General features: G+C 37.2%; 1 protein-coding gene across 1 annotated transcript in view; it reads right to left on the bottom strand.

Annotated features, from left to right (window-relative positions):
- Positions 1–14,058: 14,058 nt before the first annotated feature.
- cpne7 (copine VII) overlaps positions 14,059–20,645 on the bottom strand; it is a 35,308-nt gene continuing 28,721 nt past the window's right edge. The window contains exon 16 of the mRNA XM_077564238.1: positions 14,059–19,279. Coding sequence (XP_077420364.1) covers positions 19,127–19,279 — 153 coding nt within the window. The 3' untranslated portion in view covers positions 14,059–19,126. The remainder of the gene's footprint in view (positions 19,280–20,645) is intronic.

Raw genomic sequence — 20,645 nt, 5'->3', positions numbered from 1 at the left:
GCGGCCATCTGCTCTCCATGGGGTGCCATTGTAGTTATTAAAAAGCACAATAATTATAGCAGTAGTGTTGTTGTTGTTGGCTTAAGTATTTTGTTGATTCATGATTCTTGATGGTCAGCAATGTTGTGTTTAATTTAGGCAGGGTAGCCGTAAATGAGGTTATACGGCACATGTGGGATTAAATTGAATCATGCCTCATGAGTTTTAGCTTCTTGCAGATCGTTAGCCTAATAGCGCTATCAAGTCATATATTTTTTTAGAGTTTCTGGATACAAAATCAAAATAATAATCAAAAAGTAGTTTGCAGTTGTCTCACTTCAAGTTTTGCAGATTACAAAAACCTAGATGAAGACGTATTATTTTTTTTTTTATTATATATATATTTTTTTTTAGAAAACATGACTTACAGTTATGCTATTGGGCTAACGCAATGCTAAATACAATCAACAAAACAAACATATATTTCAGAACACAGGAAGAATGAATGTAGCCTACACTTGAAAAAGGGTTCACCGTCCATCTTCCAAAAGAGACATCTTCTCTAGCACGTGGTGCGAGGAACCATAGAATTGCCATGCCTAAGACGGGCAGGCCAAGGTGTATTGAGCTGGTTTCTCACCCAAGCCCAATCACATACTGTGGAAAATCAATGGCATTGATTGAAGCGTTGTTGAACATGTCATCAAGTAAAGGACACAATCGACAACTGGTCCAAATAAACTGAAAACAAAGCAAACAACAGGAAAGACAATACGTTTAGCTTGTGGACACGGGCTTTTTATGACAGACCGTTCCTCATGTCCATTCACAGTTTGGTCATTCTAGTGGTCATGATGTAAGTAAGTCCCTTAGTAAAAAAGATGAATCCACACACTGTTCAGTAACAGAACTCTTGCACCTATGGGGAGGTTCTTGTGTCTTCATCACTGTCTATTAACAGCCCTGATTGATTGTCTATGCAATGATGTGATCTTTGTTATCTTCCACAGTGACAGTGACAAAAGAAATGTTCACATATGTTGGAAGGCAAGGAAAGTCCTTGCTATCATGCAATGTGTTTTCTTTACTGAAGTTTGTGTTATTTGCAGATGGTTTCTGGTGAGAAAATGAAGCATATTTTGGATACAATTACCTCTGAATTTAAGAGAGTAAAAACATGGCTTGATAAAAACAAGTTATCAATAATTAATGTTAAAATAGGGAACTGCGTAAGATTTCAAATTGAAGATGTAGCTATAGAAAGAGTAAATGAGATTAAATACCTGGGGGGTAATCGTTGACAATAAAATCTGCTGGAAACCACACATTTAACATATTGCATCCAAACTTTGTAAAAGCATCTCCATTTTAGCAATAGTCAAACATTTTCTCAAACAGAAATCATTAAACATTCTGTACTGCTCTCTAGTATTACCATATTTAAATTATTGTTCGGAAGTTTAGGGAAACACTTACAAGACATGCACCAATACACTGTTTTTACAATCTAAAACTATAATTCTTTGATCTTGTGGAATTCAATACTATTTAAATTGGTGTATAAAGCTAGACATAATTTACTGCCGGGCAATATTGAAAATTCAGAGAGACAGGGAGGTTATGGTTTGAGGAGAATACATAACTTAAAAACAAAGTATTCAAGAACAACATTGAAGAGTTTTTGTTCATCTGTATGTGGAGTGAAAATTTGGAACAGGCTGAGTACTGATTTACAACAACGTCCAAACTTAGACCAGTTCAAAAGGAAAAGTATAGGGAAGAGGAAGAGGAAGTGTTTGTGGATGAAAAATAACATTGGTTGTTGTTGTTATTATTATTGTATTATTATTAGTATTGTTATTGACAAGGAAAAAATATACGTGTATAAGTATGAGAATGTATGCATAAGGTACACTGTTTAATGCGTTCTACTATTATCACAATTATTATAATAACCTTTGTTGTTATTAATCAAGATACATTAGCTGTATATTTGCAGTTTTTTTGTTGTTGACTATTTATTGTGTAATAGACGTTAAAGGGGTAGAACCTGATAAGTTTATACTTCTTCCTACTCTTTTTCAAACATGACTGTGTAAATGTGTAGCTTATGAACCACTGCAAAGGTTTCTTATGTTGCTTTTGTTGCTTTAATGTTGTGTTTGTTGTTTTATATGGTTTGTATGTTTTGTCTTCACACATGTACTTTTATAACCAGTCTGGTTTTTTTTCATATACATGATCGAAAAAATAAATAAACCTGGTAATAAAAACAAACAAATCTGTTAGCTGGTAAACTAGCATTGCTAATTCTTACTTGTGCCAGCCCCACACCAAACATAAGTTTAAATGCTACAGAGAAATAAATATTTGTCATTGTCTACTACACATCATCAACCATTATAAACAGTTGTACTTTGAGGATATTATATACTCTGGAGGCAATTTAGGTTGTTTGTTAAATTGTTGTTGTTAGCCTAGTAGCATAATTCTCCAAGTAATTTTAATTTCACAGTCACAATATGAATAAGATACATAATTACCAAAGTATTTGCTATAACTTGTGTGAAGTCTCAGTCATTCTGATCATGGTATTCCGCAAAGGTTGATTTGAGGCAACTGGACTCTTTTTTTTGTTGAATTTGTTCTTTTTTGTTGTTTTCAGAACACATTAAAATATGGCAATTATTGGACTGGGGTAATGACATTTTAATTGGATTTGTTTTTTGCTATCTCCACACTTGACACACGGAATCTTTTTTTTTTTTTTAATGGTTAGGTGATATTTTCTTATGACTATAACAAACAGCAGCTGAATTAGATTGGTTTTGACGAAGATCAGTGATAAAAAAAAAGAAAAAAGAGGCTGATTTTAGAAATGTCCAAATTTGACCTTCTGATGGGAAAGGGCGAACATATAAAATGCAGACTCCTTAATGAATCCCCTAGGAATCCTCCATCTAAAAGTTGTATCCATCCAGCCAGCCATTTTGAATACCACATATACAGTTTGGGGTTCCAGGGTGCTGATGCCAGCTGCATTGTTTGAAAGCGCCAGCCAGAGGGAAGGGACTGCAAAAGATTGTTTGCGGTTTGGGCTAAGTCCATGAAATTTTTTCCTGCCCTTATCATTAGAGCTCGCCCAATTATTCGTATTAACATATTTGCGGGTATGTTCTAACATATTCGCAAGTAACTTCAAACGTACTCGGCAGCCCAAAATGTTTACTCCACATTGGCAGCTCTACGCTCCCGTACATTAGAAAATACTGTAAGACATAGACAATGCATTGAACATTAAAAAATACAAAATTGCCAATTTCTGTCGCTGTTGTAAATTTAAATACTATAGGTCAATTGTTCTGCCGGCAATTCATATCCATATTTCTGTAAATGATGACAGACAAATTCATAAATCATTCTGCCAAATATGGAAATTGGACGTAAAGAATCCATATCGATGGGGCCCTATACTTTTCCTATTTCTTGCAGCTTTCCATCGGCGTCTTTTCTTGTCCTTCATTGTAGCAGCACCAAACCAGACTGTGATGGATGAACACAGAAGTGACTTAACTGAATGCTGTCAAGACGCGTAGAATTGGTGTAAATGTCAAGTGACCCGCTTGACTTGGATGCAGGCAGCGTGGGCGCTGCAAATGGTTGTCTGTCTATATTTGCACTGTGATTGACTAGCGACCAGTGCAGAGTGGAGCTCGCCCTTCACCCAAAGTCATCTGGGGTTGGCTCCGACTCCCCCAACAGGATTTGTGGTTTAGCAAATGGATGCCTAGATAGATATCAAATAAATAAATAAATGTTTGTATCAAATTCAATGATTTCCCAAATTGTCTGGATTGTCTTTTGACTTTGCTGTGCAGTATTCTTATTCAACTAGACCAAACAAAAAGCATGACATTGCTTTTCCAGGTTGCGGATTGACTGGAAGCTTTAGTTTAATCATGGGCTTTATAAGCAGATCAAATGAACTGCATACACACAATGTGCTGATGAGCGGCAATATCAGCCGTTGACAGCTGTTGAAAAACTGGTATGGAAGGATTGAACTCACCTTCCAACTACAACTGCTTGTTTGTTTGTGCACTACAACAATAAACCGTCAATATTGTTGATTAATCACACTATCCTGTTAAAGCAGTGGCAATAATTACACATTACCATTTGCATGAGGTAAGACATTTTTTTGTTGTTGACTCAAAGCATATTATAATCCACCTCAAGGCCCACGATGAATTTTTAATTAAAATGGCTACTCTGACCTCGTGTCTCCCTTTGGGACGGTTGCAAAGCAGGGAAGCAGTTCAATGTTCACGAACGTGGCAATGACTGTTAATACAGGTCGCTACCTGCGACAATGGGCCATCATTCCCACAGGAAGCGTGATTTGATTGCAGCACTTGCGCACGGGTAAACATTTAATGTGGCAGCAAGTGCATGATGAAGATCCTAATGGGCCTTTCTGCGTTAATCACTACTCAGGTAATTTGGAGTTATTAGCCACTATTTGTTTGCACATGGGAAAGACGGCTTAGGATTGACTTAGAAACACAACCTTATGAAAGGCATTCCGTAGAGATTAATTAAACAAGCACCAAAAATGAAGTACAAGGGATTTTCTTGTATTATTGTTTACATTGCCATTGACTAAAAAGTGAGATGAATGTTAGCTAGCCTCCTCATTTATTTCACACAGCTATTTACTGTTATAATTGCCCACATAGGTTTTCTGCAGAGTAAAAAAAAAAAGGGGGGAAGTCTATTGTGCTATTTTTTATACTGTACTGTATTTTTTTATACTGTACTGTATTTTTTATACTGTTCTTATACTGTACAGGGGGGAAATGAAAAGATACAGGCTATATGGTGCGCTTTGATAGCTGCGATATTACCGCCATAGTTTCAGTCAATTACTGTACATCACATGATGGCATTGGAGTATATGAGGGCCACTTTCAAGCAGTGAAGTCTTGGGAGCGCGAGGTGCTTGGAACGTTCACTGGACCTAATACTGAGGTCAAAAAAAGACATGAGTCCAGCTGTGTTGGCGTCAATGGGGACGCTCAAGAGCTGAAGAAGAGAAATTGACTTGGAATCAAAGGTCACCAGCCAATGAAATCGTTGTTATGACCTGCCAGAAAATGACAACGTGGAACAGTTGACGGCTCGCTTTGAAGAAATTATCACTTAATTTAAAGCCCATTGAGAAGTCCAGGCAGAAACTCAAGGCTGACTAAAATTAAAGTCGGTTTAACCTAAAGCATTTTATATCTCAGTTTAGTCATTGGCGAAGGCAGTCATATGTCCTGGATGTTTATATTGCCCAGAGGGCGCCCCCACCTTATCTCCCTCACCATTCCTTCTCCTGTGCTCCGTGCCACTGTCAGGTCTCACAAGGTCGTCTCCACGGCAACCAGTGTTTTGGTTGAAATGGCCCGGACCGAGAACACGGACTTACGCACACACGGACATGCCACACACAATGCAACACACAACCTTACTACACTATCCATATGTGCAAGAATTCAAGTGGTTGTTTGATGTGTATTCACGTGGCTGTGTACAGGGCTGTTTTTACACCTCCCTTTTCATTATGTTTTTCTTTTATATCTGAGAACTCAGGGAACCTTTTTGGCGACCCGTCGGGCCTCTTGTTTTCTCTCTCTTTGTTGGTCATTTTGTGTAGTGAGCCTGTTTCTTTTTTTTTTTTTGTTTGTTTTTTGGTCATTAGTAAAATAGGCTATGTTTGGGTGGACATGTGATTTAGGAAATAACCAAAGACAAATGTACCAAGACAGCTCAAAACTGAATCAGTAAACGTAAAAGCTAAGCAGGTGAAAGAATTTTGGCATTTAAGAAATTGGCCAACAAGACCAGGTGAAAACAATCAATTGCAGCAAGTGACTAATTAATTCCTTGATTCAAAAATGAATACCAATAAATCCAAAATGGAAAAACACGATTAATTTGAAATTATAATGAATGTTCGCTGTTGTAAATGCGACACGGCCCTTTTCTCTTTTATTTTGTAAGTTCAGGAGTCTACTTGATGCCTGAAGTGAAATTAAGTCTCTAACTCACCTTCACATCCGGAGAAGCTTAATGGTGCCTATTTGAAAAGTGTCAGAAAAAGCAAAAGAAATCCTCGTTTTAATCAGTAAGGGTCAAAGGAACAAAGAAGCAAGCTCATAATAATCTTCAATTACATTTTTAATAATCTTTCCACACACTTAAATAGTAACTGAATAGACGCTTATTATATATATATTTTTTTTGTTTTTCTGATGTTATGTGATAAAAATTACAAAGCTGTATACAGCCAGTGAACATGTTCCTTGTCTTGCATTGACCATTTTTAACACCTTTCTTTTAGGGATTGCTTTTTGTACGAGCTTAACCGATCTGAATGGATATCCAGTACAACTTGGTCAACATCTGTGCACCGTCGGTTAAACCTCCAATCAATTTTGCTGATTGCTATTATGTGGACACCTCATAATGATAAGAACATGCTTAATTTCTTCCATTTGGACAATTAACAAACTCCTCGTTCTTCTCAATGCCAGTGAACCAGCAGGCAGTGAATTAGTAAATAATTCAGGTACTTTGCAAAAGCGATTGTGACTAAGGCTAATTTGAGGTTGGGAGAACAATCCAACTAATGTTGATTGCAGATAACACACACATGGTATCAGTGTGTGCTGTTAGTAGGCAACCAGTTAAATGCCAAGCACCGAAGAAAATTAAGCCCATTTATCATGGACACAAGCAACGAGTTAGTTGAGGTCGTAAACAAGTCCATCGCTTTATTCCCTTCACATTCACCAATCAAGACGATGGGCAATGATACATGAGGCTGTACATCTTTAAATCTGTCTCATTAATAAATGTCATTGAAGCAGACATCATTTTTTCTCTGTGTGTTTTTGAGTTTAGTTATTGATGCAGTTATTAATTTGGCCGATTAACTGATGCATTACAAAAAAATCAATAACAACAACTATAAAGTCAACAGTTCTGCTCAGGAGCAGGGGCGGGCATCGGAAATTCTCTCCAGCATGTCCTGCATCTGTGATCTTGTTCTTTCAGGTTGCGAATTAAAATTGATATTTGAAATATTGCCTTACAAGTAATAAAATATGTCATAATGGTCACAATTGATATTATATCTGCAGTATTATAGTTTAATAAATAATATACACTATTTATCAATGAGAATACGTCTATAATGTTACACAAAAGATTGCATCAAATGTTTTGTAATCTTCAGGATAAAATATTTTTTCTTCGCTCATGACATATTTTTCAAATATCATATGCATATTGGGCTATGCATCCCAGTCTATAACAGATTGTCATTTTCTGATAAGATGGCACACACACAGAGTTATGACCCCTGTACTGTGGAGCTGACTCACAAAATGGCTGACAGTGTAATGCACACGTGCGCGTGAGCATGTGAGAAAGGCTGCAAAAAAAGCTGCACCGTGAATGCATATGTGAGCTGTCGCCTACTGTCATTTATACGTCACCACTAAGCATCCTTGGGCATCTTGAATGAGCATGTTAATACAAATATCCAACCATCCATCCATTTTCACTAACCGCTCATTCCTCACAAGGGGTTTTACAGGTAATATATATATATATACACACACACACATTCATGTAACAAAGCAAATGTAATAATCCATCATCCCACTCGTGAAATCTAAAAGTTGAAGCTCACTGATCCATTCAATACACAATGTACACGTGCGCAGTGACACCAGTGATCAGCACGTGCACACGCCCAATGGAACAGCTGAACACATAATTTGCTAATCATCTCTATGCAGCAGTCTCTGAAGACTGGCATTAGCTGCATCCTCTAACCACCACAAAGCATTAGGAACAGCCTTTATACACAATTAGTTCTGTACAGTATTATTATTTTCTTTATACCGTGCTATGTAAGAATGGCCTTTGTTGCATAGTGGTGTGTAATTTGGAAAGAAGTGGCGGTTTAAGGAGAATTACATAAAAGTGAGGAGTCAAAGGAAAAGTCCCAATCTGCTGCTTGTATTGTGAAATGTTTCACTGATTCATGTTGCTGCCTCCACTGACGGCATTATTAGTTGGAGCCCTTGTTGTCCCTCCACATGTTTGAGTCAATATCAGCACCATAAGGTGGCTTTAAGACTTCGTCATTTCACCCCCGCCAAAAAATGACTAGTTCAATTATCCATTGAGCATCATTGTATTAAGACTAAAGCGCTTAAGTTAAGCAGACATTGTGTATTCAAAACACCAAAATATGTGAGCTTGCTGTCAGAAAGGACATTTTGACTAATGAAGCATTAAAGGGCACATGGTGGGTTCTCACATAGCAACACTATTCAGTTAGCAAGTTTAACAAACGGTTTAATAAATATATCTTGAATTTCTGCAACAAAAAAATTGTATCAATCGATATTTCACCATGAGTAGACAAATCTTGGGAACATCCAACTATCATTTTACCACTTTTTTATAGCCATTTAAGGCTAAATCCACAGACACACACAAAAAGAAAAGAAAAGCCTTAGCAGTTAGCATGCTTATCTGTGACCTCTCCCACTTCCCTTTTTCAACGTTTAGTTACTCCTTGACTTCTTATAGTAATGATTTGGAATAATTGTTGTATATTCACCCTAATGGAGGCAAGGATTCAGAAATCGAGACTTTAGCCACGGTAGCTTCATGCTCACATGGTGCCTCTTCCAATTAGCTAACAAGTTAGCTAGCCTAAACCACTGCTAATCAAAGAAAGAGAGAGAAAGGCTTTTATTCATAACCTGTAGTCTAGACCTGAAGTTCCAATGTAGCCCTACAGTATTTCAAATAGTGTCGTATAAAGGGTTAAAGTTTCTGAGTCCCAGCCGTGTTATTTAAACAAAACAAAACAAAAATGTTTCGATGACAGAAAGTTCAACACGAGTAAATGCAATTTTCCAGGGAAGCCACCACACTCGATAATGAGACCTGAAACTAAATGGAATTATTTACCTATAACTGTTTTTATTTCCATTGTTTTAAGTGGCGCTGTGTGTGTCCTAGTGAGTCAACATTTTAGCTCTATGGGGGAAAAAAAGGATAATTCAGCGTTTAGCACACCGCACAAAAATACTGTTAGGGACTTATGAATATTGGACAAAGAAAATGCTTGTTATGAGCAAACTCATGTTGAATCCTATTAGCGATGTTTCATTCGTTTTTTCACAAGCTGACAAGTACAAAGTCGGTGCTTTTAACCTGGGGCTTCAGAAATGCAGTACATGTTGGTCCCATTTTGAGATTAAGAAAATGTCTAGGTTTAGATTTATAAGGTGTATGTTTTTTTTAATTGCGCAACTGTGGACTTCAGTGGACTCCACAGAAAATCCCTGATCTGTTCAGATTTATTGTGGTCAATGTGAGGGGAAATAAAGTAAGAACCTAGGATTTTTTGATTCTAGGTGCTTCAAAAGGCCTGAATAGATATTATTTAATATCAAGAGGGTTGTTGTTCTGACTCTTTAAAAGAGGTCGGTGAAAGATAAGCTTCTTTGGTCATTTTGTTTCAGGTCAATCAGTCTTTATTTATAGCACTCATACATTATAATGCAGCACAAAGTGCTTTTAAAGCAAGGACAACAAAACAAACTGAACCCAGTGCCACCCACATACATAAACAGATGCACACAAACACACACACACACACACACACACACACAGTCAGCAGTTTCTAGTTTGCAGTGAGAAAACACCAGAGGCTGGATAAAACCAATATAAGAAGAAGAAGTTAAAAAGATAGCATTCACACAAGAACATAAAATACACAACTAAAATGATTCAATAAACTAAGTAAACTAAAGGACTAAGTGGAAGTATACAGTATTATTAAGAAGAAATGTAAATGTAAACTATACTTAGATTTAATCAAAATGGAGTTTTAAATTAATCTCTAAAAAAAAAAAAAAAATCACACTGGAAGCTGCTGTCAGATCTTCAGGGAGGCTGTTCCACACATGTGGAGCATAATAATGTAAGGCTTTTTTTTTGTAGCTTTAGGAATTAATAAATAAAATAAAATAAACTACAACAACTTCTATTTATAAGCCTGAGACTTGTCTCCTGATAACATTACTGAGTGGCAGCCTGTAGAGATTAAAGATATGTGGACCTAAAATTGAACCTTGCGGGACACATACATTCAGTTCACATGAATTATCATACATGAATATTCTTTAAAACTTCCAAATATTTGTCTGTTGTTGCTAAAATAGAATTAAACCCAGTTAAATACAGTACCAGATCAACCAAACAATTTGTGAATTTACCAGTATTCCATGAATGGCAATACCAAAATTGCATTTCTAATGAAACCATGACATTTGCAACCTAACAAGTGCAGTCTTGGTTACTGTGTTTAGCTCTAAAACCAGAATGGAATTCCTAATTAATATTTTTGGAAATGAAAAAAAAAAATCCATAATATCCAAACCGAAATTTCCCTATCAATACAGTTTTAAGAGCAGTTCGGAAAACACCCGTCTAAGGGGAATATTTTACAATGGTCAGTAACTTATCTAAAAATATATATATTTATTTACTTATTAAATATATTAGAACAGAAAGTTAGATGAGAAACACTTTCATCAAACTTTACAGCATAAACCAGGACAATTATCAGTCAGTGAACAATCTCACTTTTAAGATGATAGGTTGAAATGTCACTTTTAATCACAACTAACTATAAGTAAACATTTGCAATTTAAAGTCAACAGGATGCTTGCTGGCAGTTCATAAAAGATGTTTCCTGGCTGAGAGACTTTTTTTCATCTCATATACATTGGCCATTTTATGGGGGAAATGCCATGAAAAAAAAACTATACAGTCCTTTCTTAGTATGAAAATAATAATAAACAATTTAAAAGACTGAATATTTCGAAGCTCTTCACAGATCACCTTGAAAGATACTAGGTCAGATATCCTTTCAAGTGACGTTTTTAATTGGACAGGGAACCATAATCATAGAACTGGTTGTGAATTGTAACATGGTACATGACGCTGACAGCAAATATGAACTGAGTTGCCATTTGACCTCAGGAAGACGCACGAGCGTTTGTGCCGGAGGAAGTCATTAGAGTCCTTAATGGATCACCACGGTGAGCTCAGGAGTGGTACGCAAAGCATGGAGGGTGCTTGGACATCAAGGCTCTTTCTTACAAGTGCTACTTCTCAGAGAAAATCTACCCTCCTCCTGACATCTCCTCAAAGTCAAGCTCAAGTTCATTCATTTCCAGGCTCATGTAAATAAAGCATCATTTTGGGGTGAAAACAATTATTAATGATTCAAAATGATTTCAGATGGGTCCTATGTATGAGTGATTGTGTGATATTGCGTGCAGCGGGGATCCTGCACGAAGAGCGGGGGGGGGGGGGGGGGTATGATAGGAGTCATGTGAGCGAGATCAGTGGAGCTCGCTGGAAACCTTTCAAAGGTGTGCGACGCTCCCTTGGGGGAAGGGGGAGACAGCTAATTACCGCTGAGATATTCCACTCTCCGCCTCCTATTAGTCATTTCCTCGTTAGTCAGGCAAACAAATGCAGAGGGTGACACTTCTCATTCATCGGGCCCCTTCTGGTTTTGCCTCAGAACCAAACAACAGATGGTTTGAAAGCAGTGGCGGAGCCAGACTTTTATAAATGAATGGGGGGGGCAAGGATACTTAGTATACGTATCCAAAGATTATGCCAAATACTTTTTTTTCATAAACAATAAATTTCAAATATTGAAATATATTTAAGTACGAATTATAGACCTTTTGCACGTGACGTCACCGCCCTAATGGGAACGCCCCTTCCGGGACGGCAAAAGAGCCACTGGCCTGTATTGTAACCATTGAACCAGCGTAAAGTGCTTCATCGAATCAATTATCTCATAAAATGGTCAAATCTTGCTGTGCGGTCGGTTCTACAGATAGACAAGGGAGTAAACCAAATATTGCTTTTTTATCGCATACCCACTAATGTAGACAAAAGGCACTGATGGATAGCAGCAATCAACAGAAAGGAGTGGCAGCCCACAAAGTATTCACGGATTTGTAGCGATCATTTTTTTTGCAAGGTTAGTAGATAAATAATCATACATTTTACTAGTAAACGTACACTCTAACAACGGAGATGTCGAATTACGTGTTTCATTTTTTATTTTTTATTTTTTTCTGGAGAGCTCAGTATTGTTCATTCGGTAATTTTACCGATTTGACATGTATTCATCATTGCTCTGTCTTTTTTATTTTATTTAATTTTTTTTTAATTTTTAATTAAAAAAAAATATATATATATATATATATATTTTGTATGTGGGTGAGTACTGTATGTGCACGTGCGTGTGTGTGAGTGTGTATTCATTAGTTCACCTAAAACCTATTAAAAAATCCCAGAATTACGTGTTTTAAATCATATTAACAAGCCGGATAGTTAGTGTTAGTTTTAAAATGTACCTTCTTCAAAACTATTAAGTGCATTTGACTGTTTAATAATGGGGGATTTCGGCTTTGTGCTTGGAATCATATTCATGAAATGACTGCATAGCTTGCCACTACGATAGTCTTTTTTTTTTTTCATGCTGGTCAACATAACATCATCACAGCGTTTCAATATAGAACGGAATGTGTCAAAATAAGTCAATTAGCATGATGAACAAGTTTTACCTTTGCGTAGCATCTCGTCTCAGAGACCGCCAGCGATGAGCGTTTAAATCAGCTCCGGTGTAAAACTGGCATTGATTACATAATGATATAGGTCGTGCGCTGTGAATTTCGTCAAAGTCAGAAAGTAAGGGGCTGTTTTCAAGCTAGCGATCTCCAACTTAAGTAAATATCGCGCTCTATGGGTCCCGACTAAATGTAAATAATAATGTTATTCTTCTACCACTTCTAGACCAAAAACGTTAGGGCATATATACGAAGTGCTAAGCTGCATTCTTCAAGCTGTTTTGTGTGTGATGTTTAAATCTCTTATTTTGAAATCTATGCTTTTAATTTGGAAGGCCGCTCCGTACTTCTGTTTCTTGTTTCGCGTGTTTTTCATTCAGCTCATGGATTTATTTTTAGCTTGTGCAAAACAACTTTAACTTCGTTCAAACGTTCAAAACAATCTACTGTATCTGAATATAAAATATTATATATATATATATATATATATACACCGTCAATTTGGTTCCATAGTCAAACTGACTCTATAGAATTGACTGTGTACCTTGTTGCAAATATGACACCGTTGGCTTGGACTGCCAGACAACTAAAAGAGATGAATCCATTTTTTGGTGAATCTTTCTTATGTTTAGTCATTTAAAAAATCCTGTATCTGTGCCATCATGTAATGACATTTCCAATTGGAATCCTAAAATATGGCGTGAATGCTTGTAGCAGCATTTATGGACACCTTTTTTAGGTTTTATTGCTAGTACCTGCCATTAAGCTGTGTTTAATTGTCCCCATAAATCAGTCCAAGCAGACAAAAAAAAAAAAGTAGGGCACAAGATAGGCTGAGGGTGATGAGGTTTCAATCGATCACCTGCGTCTCCGCAGGACAATTAGTGGCCTCGCCGACAACCTCAGCCATGGTATTTAACACGGCCCACTTTTTTCATTTCCCCACAGTCCGTGGCGCATCCTGTATTCGTGTGTCTGAATCTGACAAAAAAAATGAAGGCCTCCCCACAAGTAGGTGTCTCCATGGAAACAACCGTTTTCCAGCGCGCTCGACAATAGCTGCTAAATGAAAGGAGCTGTCTGATGGAATTAAAGACTAGGCTCGGTGCTTCATGCCATCCACTAAGTGCTCACATCATCATCAGCAGCATCCAAAGCGCACGGGGCCAATGCGCACCTGATACCTGAAACTATGTCATCAAGCACATCAGCACTCCTGTGATTAGCTGCTTGTCAGCGCATGGCGAAAATGGTCTTTTCCTATCGTTGCACCAGATGTGAGTACGTATACAAGATACAGGCATTTAAGTATGGATTTGTCATCAGAATGATGAGACGTGGCTCGTTTCACATGGTCAGGGTTTATTTACATAATTGCAAGACAAAGAGCGTCAACTCCACATTTGTGCAAACGTAGGCTTGCAAATCACAAGCACAGATTTCATCGACTCAAAAGACAACATAGCACAGGTTAACAATCAAAATAAGCATGCACAAAGTCCCTTTATTTCCTTTTGAAGAAATCAAATCTGCACAAATGAAGCATGGGCTGTTTCGTACCCATGTGGAATGTTGCATTTTTGTGATATGAGCTGTAAACTGTGTTTTGGGCAGTAACAGGTGGGGGGGTGGGGAAGGGGGGGGGGATCAAAATGTTTGAAAACGTATGACTTGCTCATTTACTGGGAGACTTGTGCAAGGGTAGATAAGCAGCTCAGTGGAAGCCATGCAACTTCTTTGAATCCACATGCTGCTTTTATTGCAGCCACAAATTCACCTCATCGATGTTTGCATCAAAAATTATTCATGACTGTCACACTTTGGATGGACTTTACATTGCAGAGAACTCACTTGTAATTTTGATGAAGCTACTCATCCAGAAAGCTAAATTAAGGGTCGTTGTGGTGAACCCCAAGCTTTGTAAAACCTTTGCAACATTTAATTTAACCAGTGCAACTCTTGTTGTTGATGTTTGGACTGATAAATGTATTAAAAACAATTTTTGCATTGAGCAAATGAAGAACTCGCTGTAATTTGAGGACATCTAATGTTGTTCGGGCTCAACCGCCGTCATGCATGATTTACTTTTGCCATTAATATATTGGGATCCAAACCAATGTATGTGTATATATTACGAATCACAAAAGCCACGGTTCGGATCACGGATTTGAGTCACGGATCGGATAATTTTTCGGATCAGCAAAAAATTTAAGATAAATAGTACTTTGTCTTCATTTATTTTGTTAAACGCTTTTGCCCATTTAAGAAAAATCAACTCAAAATGTCTAATATGACATTTTAGGATTTATGAACACAACTTTATGTGCAATATGAGGCAGATACATTCTTATTTTATACATGGTCCATGTGTAAAATAACAAGGTATTAAAGTAATATATATATATTTGACATTTTGGATGATTTTTTTGTTTTGTTTTTTTAATGAGCAAAAGTGTTTTATAAAATAAATGAGGAAGTTCTGTGTGTGTACACATACATGTATATACATTATACAGTACAGTATATATTATATACATATATGTATAGATATAAACATTGTATACAGTGGTGTGTGTATACATACAGTATGTATGTCTGTACATTTACAGTACTGACAAGCTCATTTATATATTGTCAAATGACAACAAGATGTGTACCATATCGAATTAAATTGTAATCCTACAAAATTGAACCAAATTGTTCCACTTTAAAATGAACCATCCTTAGATCATATTCCAGGTATTGAGATTAGATATGCACACCCGTAGTAACTGTTAATCCACTTAATGGCCGCGTTGTCAACATTAAGATCGTTTCAATTAATTCCAGTCCATATCAGAGTCTGACCAGCATGCTGTTGGTTTTCAATCTCAGATCTTATTTGGACAGATTTGCCCAAAAGAACCCTTGAATATTTGTCAATGTTGACAATCCCTCACCACTGACTTGACGCTAGACGTTTATGAGAGAGCGGCAAGCTGCAAACCGAGATAAAATGTTATACAATATGCCTCACCTTTCTGATTAGCATTTAGAAGTGACACACGCTTGTGAGTATGAAGGAAACTTTTTACACAAGGGCAGCAAATTTGCGCGGACATGCTGAGATAAGTCAAGACAAGCTCGTTCGATAAATTGCGGTTAACTCCAGCTGGGTTGTTTTTCATTCTTTCTTTTCTTTTTTTTACCACCTTTTTGAAACACCAGCCACATGAAGAGTTTTCTTTTTATAGTTACACGGCCAAACTTGCTCCAGGATCATTTACATTGGTACAGGTCCATATCTAGGCCCACCGGATCGATAGTCCTCGCTGTGTGATTCACTATGACAGGCCAGTGCTCCACAGTTGGCTTCTTCAAAGCAGTCCAACAACACCACATGCTCGTGTGTGAGCGTGCTGTGCAGCCACCAGTCAATAGCGTGCATCAAGCGAAAGAAAGCTGGGGGAGCTCCAGAGGACAAATCAAAGTCGCTGTAATATTTGTGCGCGTTTGTGTGTGAGAGAGAGAAGGAGCTGTAAACACAGTGACGGTGTCATTTTTCAAGTTGACTTTTGGAGCAAACGTGCACTGTTGGGGCACAAAAGAAAACACTCAGCAGTTATGCAAAGGAATCGCTTGAAGACTTGATGGAGGAAATCCATCCATCCATCCATCCATTTTCTTAACCGCTTGTCCTCACTGAACACAAATATAAACGCAATACTTCTAAAACTGCACAATTAAGTTGGATTGTCTTGGCAAAGTAGAAGTGTTCACTGTCTTAGGTTTAGACTGATTTATGAACAATGTGTGAGAAAAGTCATATCTTTTGAGTTCAGGCTCATAAACAAAAAAGGGAAAGTATGATGTATGTATGATGAGCCCAGTCATTTTGTTAACTAAATCCTACTAAATTCTTATGAGGAAAATGTGAATAATGTTACTTTAATTCAAGTTGAAATGCAAAAAAAAAAAAAAAAAAAATTCTAAAGTCACAACTGACAAAATATGTAAACATATGGAAGCGTATTGCATTCACTTGAAAAAAACAACTGTTTTTCTAATTTTTTGGGGGAGCTTTGTTTTTTTGAGTATTTTTTTTTTATTTTCTGTTTTTCTGAATATTTTTTTATTGTTTTATTGAATTTTTTTTTCTGTCAAAAAAATATTCAGCAAAACAGACTGCAAAAAAAATATTCAGAAAAACAGGGGAAACAAATATTTTTTTTCAAAAAAACAGAACACATTTTTTTTAAACAGGAAAAAAAAATATTCCCCAAAAAAATATTCCGAAAAACAGAGCTGGTGTTTTTTAGAGTAATTTTTTTAAACTTCTGAACTCCAAGTGACTTGTTGCAGACTCGCGAATAGCGGAAGTGGATACTTTTCCACATACGCCATAAAATGGTTATGTTTACTTACTGGCTCTCAATAAAGGAATTAATGTGTATACTGTATTGTGGTTTGTTCTCTAATCACTGAGGGAAAACCCCTTTTAAAAAAATATTCAAAAAAACAGAAAAATAATTATTTTATAAAACAGGGAAAATTACAAAAAAATAAATAAATAAATATTCAGAACAGAATTTTTTTTTTTTTAAACAAAAAAAAATTAAAAAACAGGGGGAGAATATTATATAACAGAGAAAAAAAATACTAAAAAGTCAAAGCTCCCCCCAAAAATTTGCCAGAAAAACAGGACTTTTTTTTTTTCAAGTGAATGCAATACGCTTCCGTATAAACATGCCCATTGTGTTTAAAAAAAAAAAAGGGAAAAAAATATTTTTCATGGCTTTTTGCGTGCCGCGGTTGAGGAGGTATATATGTCATTCTGTAGTGAGAGTTTGAGTTAATCCCAGACAACTCACAAGTTCACTATCTTTGCATCTTATAACTGGTAACTAAAGTGGCACCTTGCTTGGCAGCCTATGCTATCATTACGTGATGTTTAGTACAATAATAGAATGAAATTACCTATATATAGCGCATATTAAAAAAATCTACACACCCCTATTCAACTGCTAATTTTTGTGTGTGAAATAAACTGACAACAAAATAATTCACTTCTTCCATCATTAATGTGACCGAGAACCTGAATGACCTATATTTATTATTAATATTATTATTTGTGATTTGAACAGGGGTGTGTAGACTTTAAATTCTTAACTCATAAACTCTCGTTGTATAGGCACACTACTGACTCTATAAATATTACAACTTCTGTTTGCAGCTCGGCTATGTGCTTTCAATGAATGTCAATATTGAAACAAGTTGCACAAAAATAAAAACACCTCCAACATTAAAGTATGAGGGAACGTAAACAATACTTGTTGATATTTAGCCACTTGACAAAGTTAGAAAAACTGTGGCCTGTCACATCTTGAAGCGAGTAGATCAGAGGCAGTTTCACAGACGTAGACGATAATAACCAGAGTTTTTGGTGGTAAATGGTTCATATCCTAATCAACTGGGAAGTAGCTCATCATTATTGAGAAAATAACATCTAAAACACGTACAAGCTGTGCCGGGCTGACCGCAAAAGGTCATAAGCGCTGTGAAATCTTGGGACAAACCTCATATTCCGGTGCTATTTTAGTTCTTCATCTTTCCAAGTCAAATCAGTCATTTTAAGGAAAATCAGTTCAAAAAAATGTCATCCATTGATTCTGACGGCAGAGCTTCATACTTGCATTTCCAGTGCTATTTACAATTCCTCATATACTCTAGAGGACAAACACAACTTGCAGTTTTCCATGATGGATAATCCATGAAGAAACATGAAGGGGGGGTGTAGTTATCCACCAACTGTCTGTGAGAGCGTGACTTTTGCGAACCACACATAGTGGGAAATTTCAACATGTGTCATCCTCATGAAGGTTCGATCAATACATAGTGCCCTTAAATGAAGCCAAACACATTTAAGTACCATGTGATGACTGATGGTCCGTGTAGAAAGCCCACAATGGAAAAATGTCTCGCCTTTCATTGCAGGCCCCCTGTGATGAATGTTTCATAGCGCGATGGCTTGGGTTACTTTTTGACATATATTTTTAAGCAATGATGCTGGAAGAAAATGAAAAATAAAAAAAATTTAAAAACAGAAGAAGTCATTCAGGGCCGGTGAAGATTATCAGTCCTCCGTCTGTGATTAACGGATGACAGATTGGCTGGCATGCACAAAGCCACGGCAAAGAAAAATAATCCTTCAAACTTCCATCGCAAAGCCAGGAGATGTGCTGAATCCACACCGAGCTGAAAAACATAACTCACAGTCCCAGGTGAAAAGTTGACAAAATCTTTTGTAGGGAGGGGAATAAATGATTAACGAGGACTTGTCTCATCTTAACCCAGGGGGGGCAGGCATCCCTGCTCCGTCTCAGTTTGAGGGACAGGTGCTGCTCTCACAGTTCAGGGCTTGTTTGGTGGAGTTACTCTGTCGGACTGGTAGCAACGGGGCTGATGATGGGCGTGGTCAAGTCCCTGACTGGACACATTGGGGGGATGGCCCTATGGCTGTAATATTCCACAACCTGCTTGGGCACCTCTGCCAGGACACATTTGGCCAAGGCTGCTGGTGAAGCCTGCAACACAAGGATTGAACAGCCATGAGACCTACTCAAGTTCATTTCTTGTGAAAGCTGCAAACTCTCACCCAACCCTGAGGGATTTCACCTGTCAATCATCGCACAGATGATGATAGACTGACAGTTAGTCACACTCATGACTTTCCCACAGCTGAGAGTATCGAGAGGGATTGGCTCATCTAAAATGCAATCGCTGTTATTTTTTTTCCTGATACCATCTGTATTCATCCATTCATTTTCTTTACTGCTTGTCCTGAAAATCTCAGTTGACTTTAGGTGAGTCAAGGGTACACCACATACTGAGCACCTGTCAATCACAGGACTAGCAAAGGAGGTCCTTTATTTCCCTCACTGCAAGGTTGTACAGCTCATATTTCTAATTTAAAGTCAATCTAAAACATTTATAGACAATAATATGTAATATGTGACTTCACTAGTCTAAACATGACATTTTGATTAATATTACATTTGTGGAATATGAGTTATGCAGCAAAATCCAGCCGGGCGGCCATTTTGCCAATTGCTGTCGATTGAAGATGACATCAATGTTACTCAGGGGTCAAGCAACGACCAATCACAGCTCACCTGTTTTCTGAAGCTGCTCTGTGATTGGTTGTTACCTGAGACCTGAGAATTATTGATGTCATCTTCAGTCGACAGCAAGTGGCAAAATGGCCGCCCCCTAAGATGGATAGAAATGGCTGGATTTTGCTGCTTAACTCATATTCCACTAATGCAATATTAACCAGAATACCATATTTAGACTGGTGGGGCTACATAGAACATATTGTTGTAAAAATTAAAAAAAAGGATGGGTCCTCTTCATGACACCCTTGAGATTGGGAAACATGAAAAAAAAAATGATTTGGAGCCAATTCGGTTGAGTCATGAATTTGGCAATGTACGGTGAAATTCTTCTTGGCCAGGAAGTGTCAGATGCTCAGGACATTTTGAGCAGTCTGTCTCAGGAACTTCTCAGGAACTAAACCAAACAAACACCGCTTGATTTCCGTTTGTGTGGTGGTTGGCTTATATTAAGAGGGAAAAACACCAGTCCTGGAACTTTTCTGACATAACTCATTTTACATTAAAATGTTATTTTTAATTGTAAAAATAACTTTTGAATCCTTCAGTGCCTATTCTTATTCAGCAGCAGTCGACCATTAACTGTAGTCAAACCTATGAACAATCTACACACAAATCAAAAAACAATAACAAAAATGTGTCGCTTTGACTCTTTAATGCGGCAACTTTAGAGACTAACGTCTTCTGCTGATAGCAGCATCACAGTTGATGTTTCTAAAAACGATTGCGTGCGTCGTCATCTAAGAAAATGACAAATGTCTTTTCAAACCCATAGGAC

This window comes from Vanacampus margaritifer, chromosome 4, assembly GCF_051991255.1.
Source record: "Vanacampus margaritifer isolate UIUO_Vmar chromosome 4, RoL_Vmar_1.0, whole genome shotgun sequence".
NCBI classification, from domain to species: Eukaryota; Metazoa; Chordata; class Actinopteri; order Syngnathiformes; family Syngnathidae; genus Vanacampus; species Vanacampus margaritifer.
This window is presented reverse-complemented; position numbering and strand designations above follow the sequence as displayed.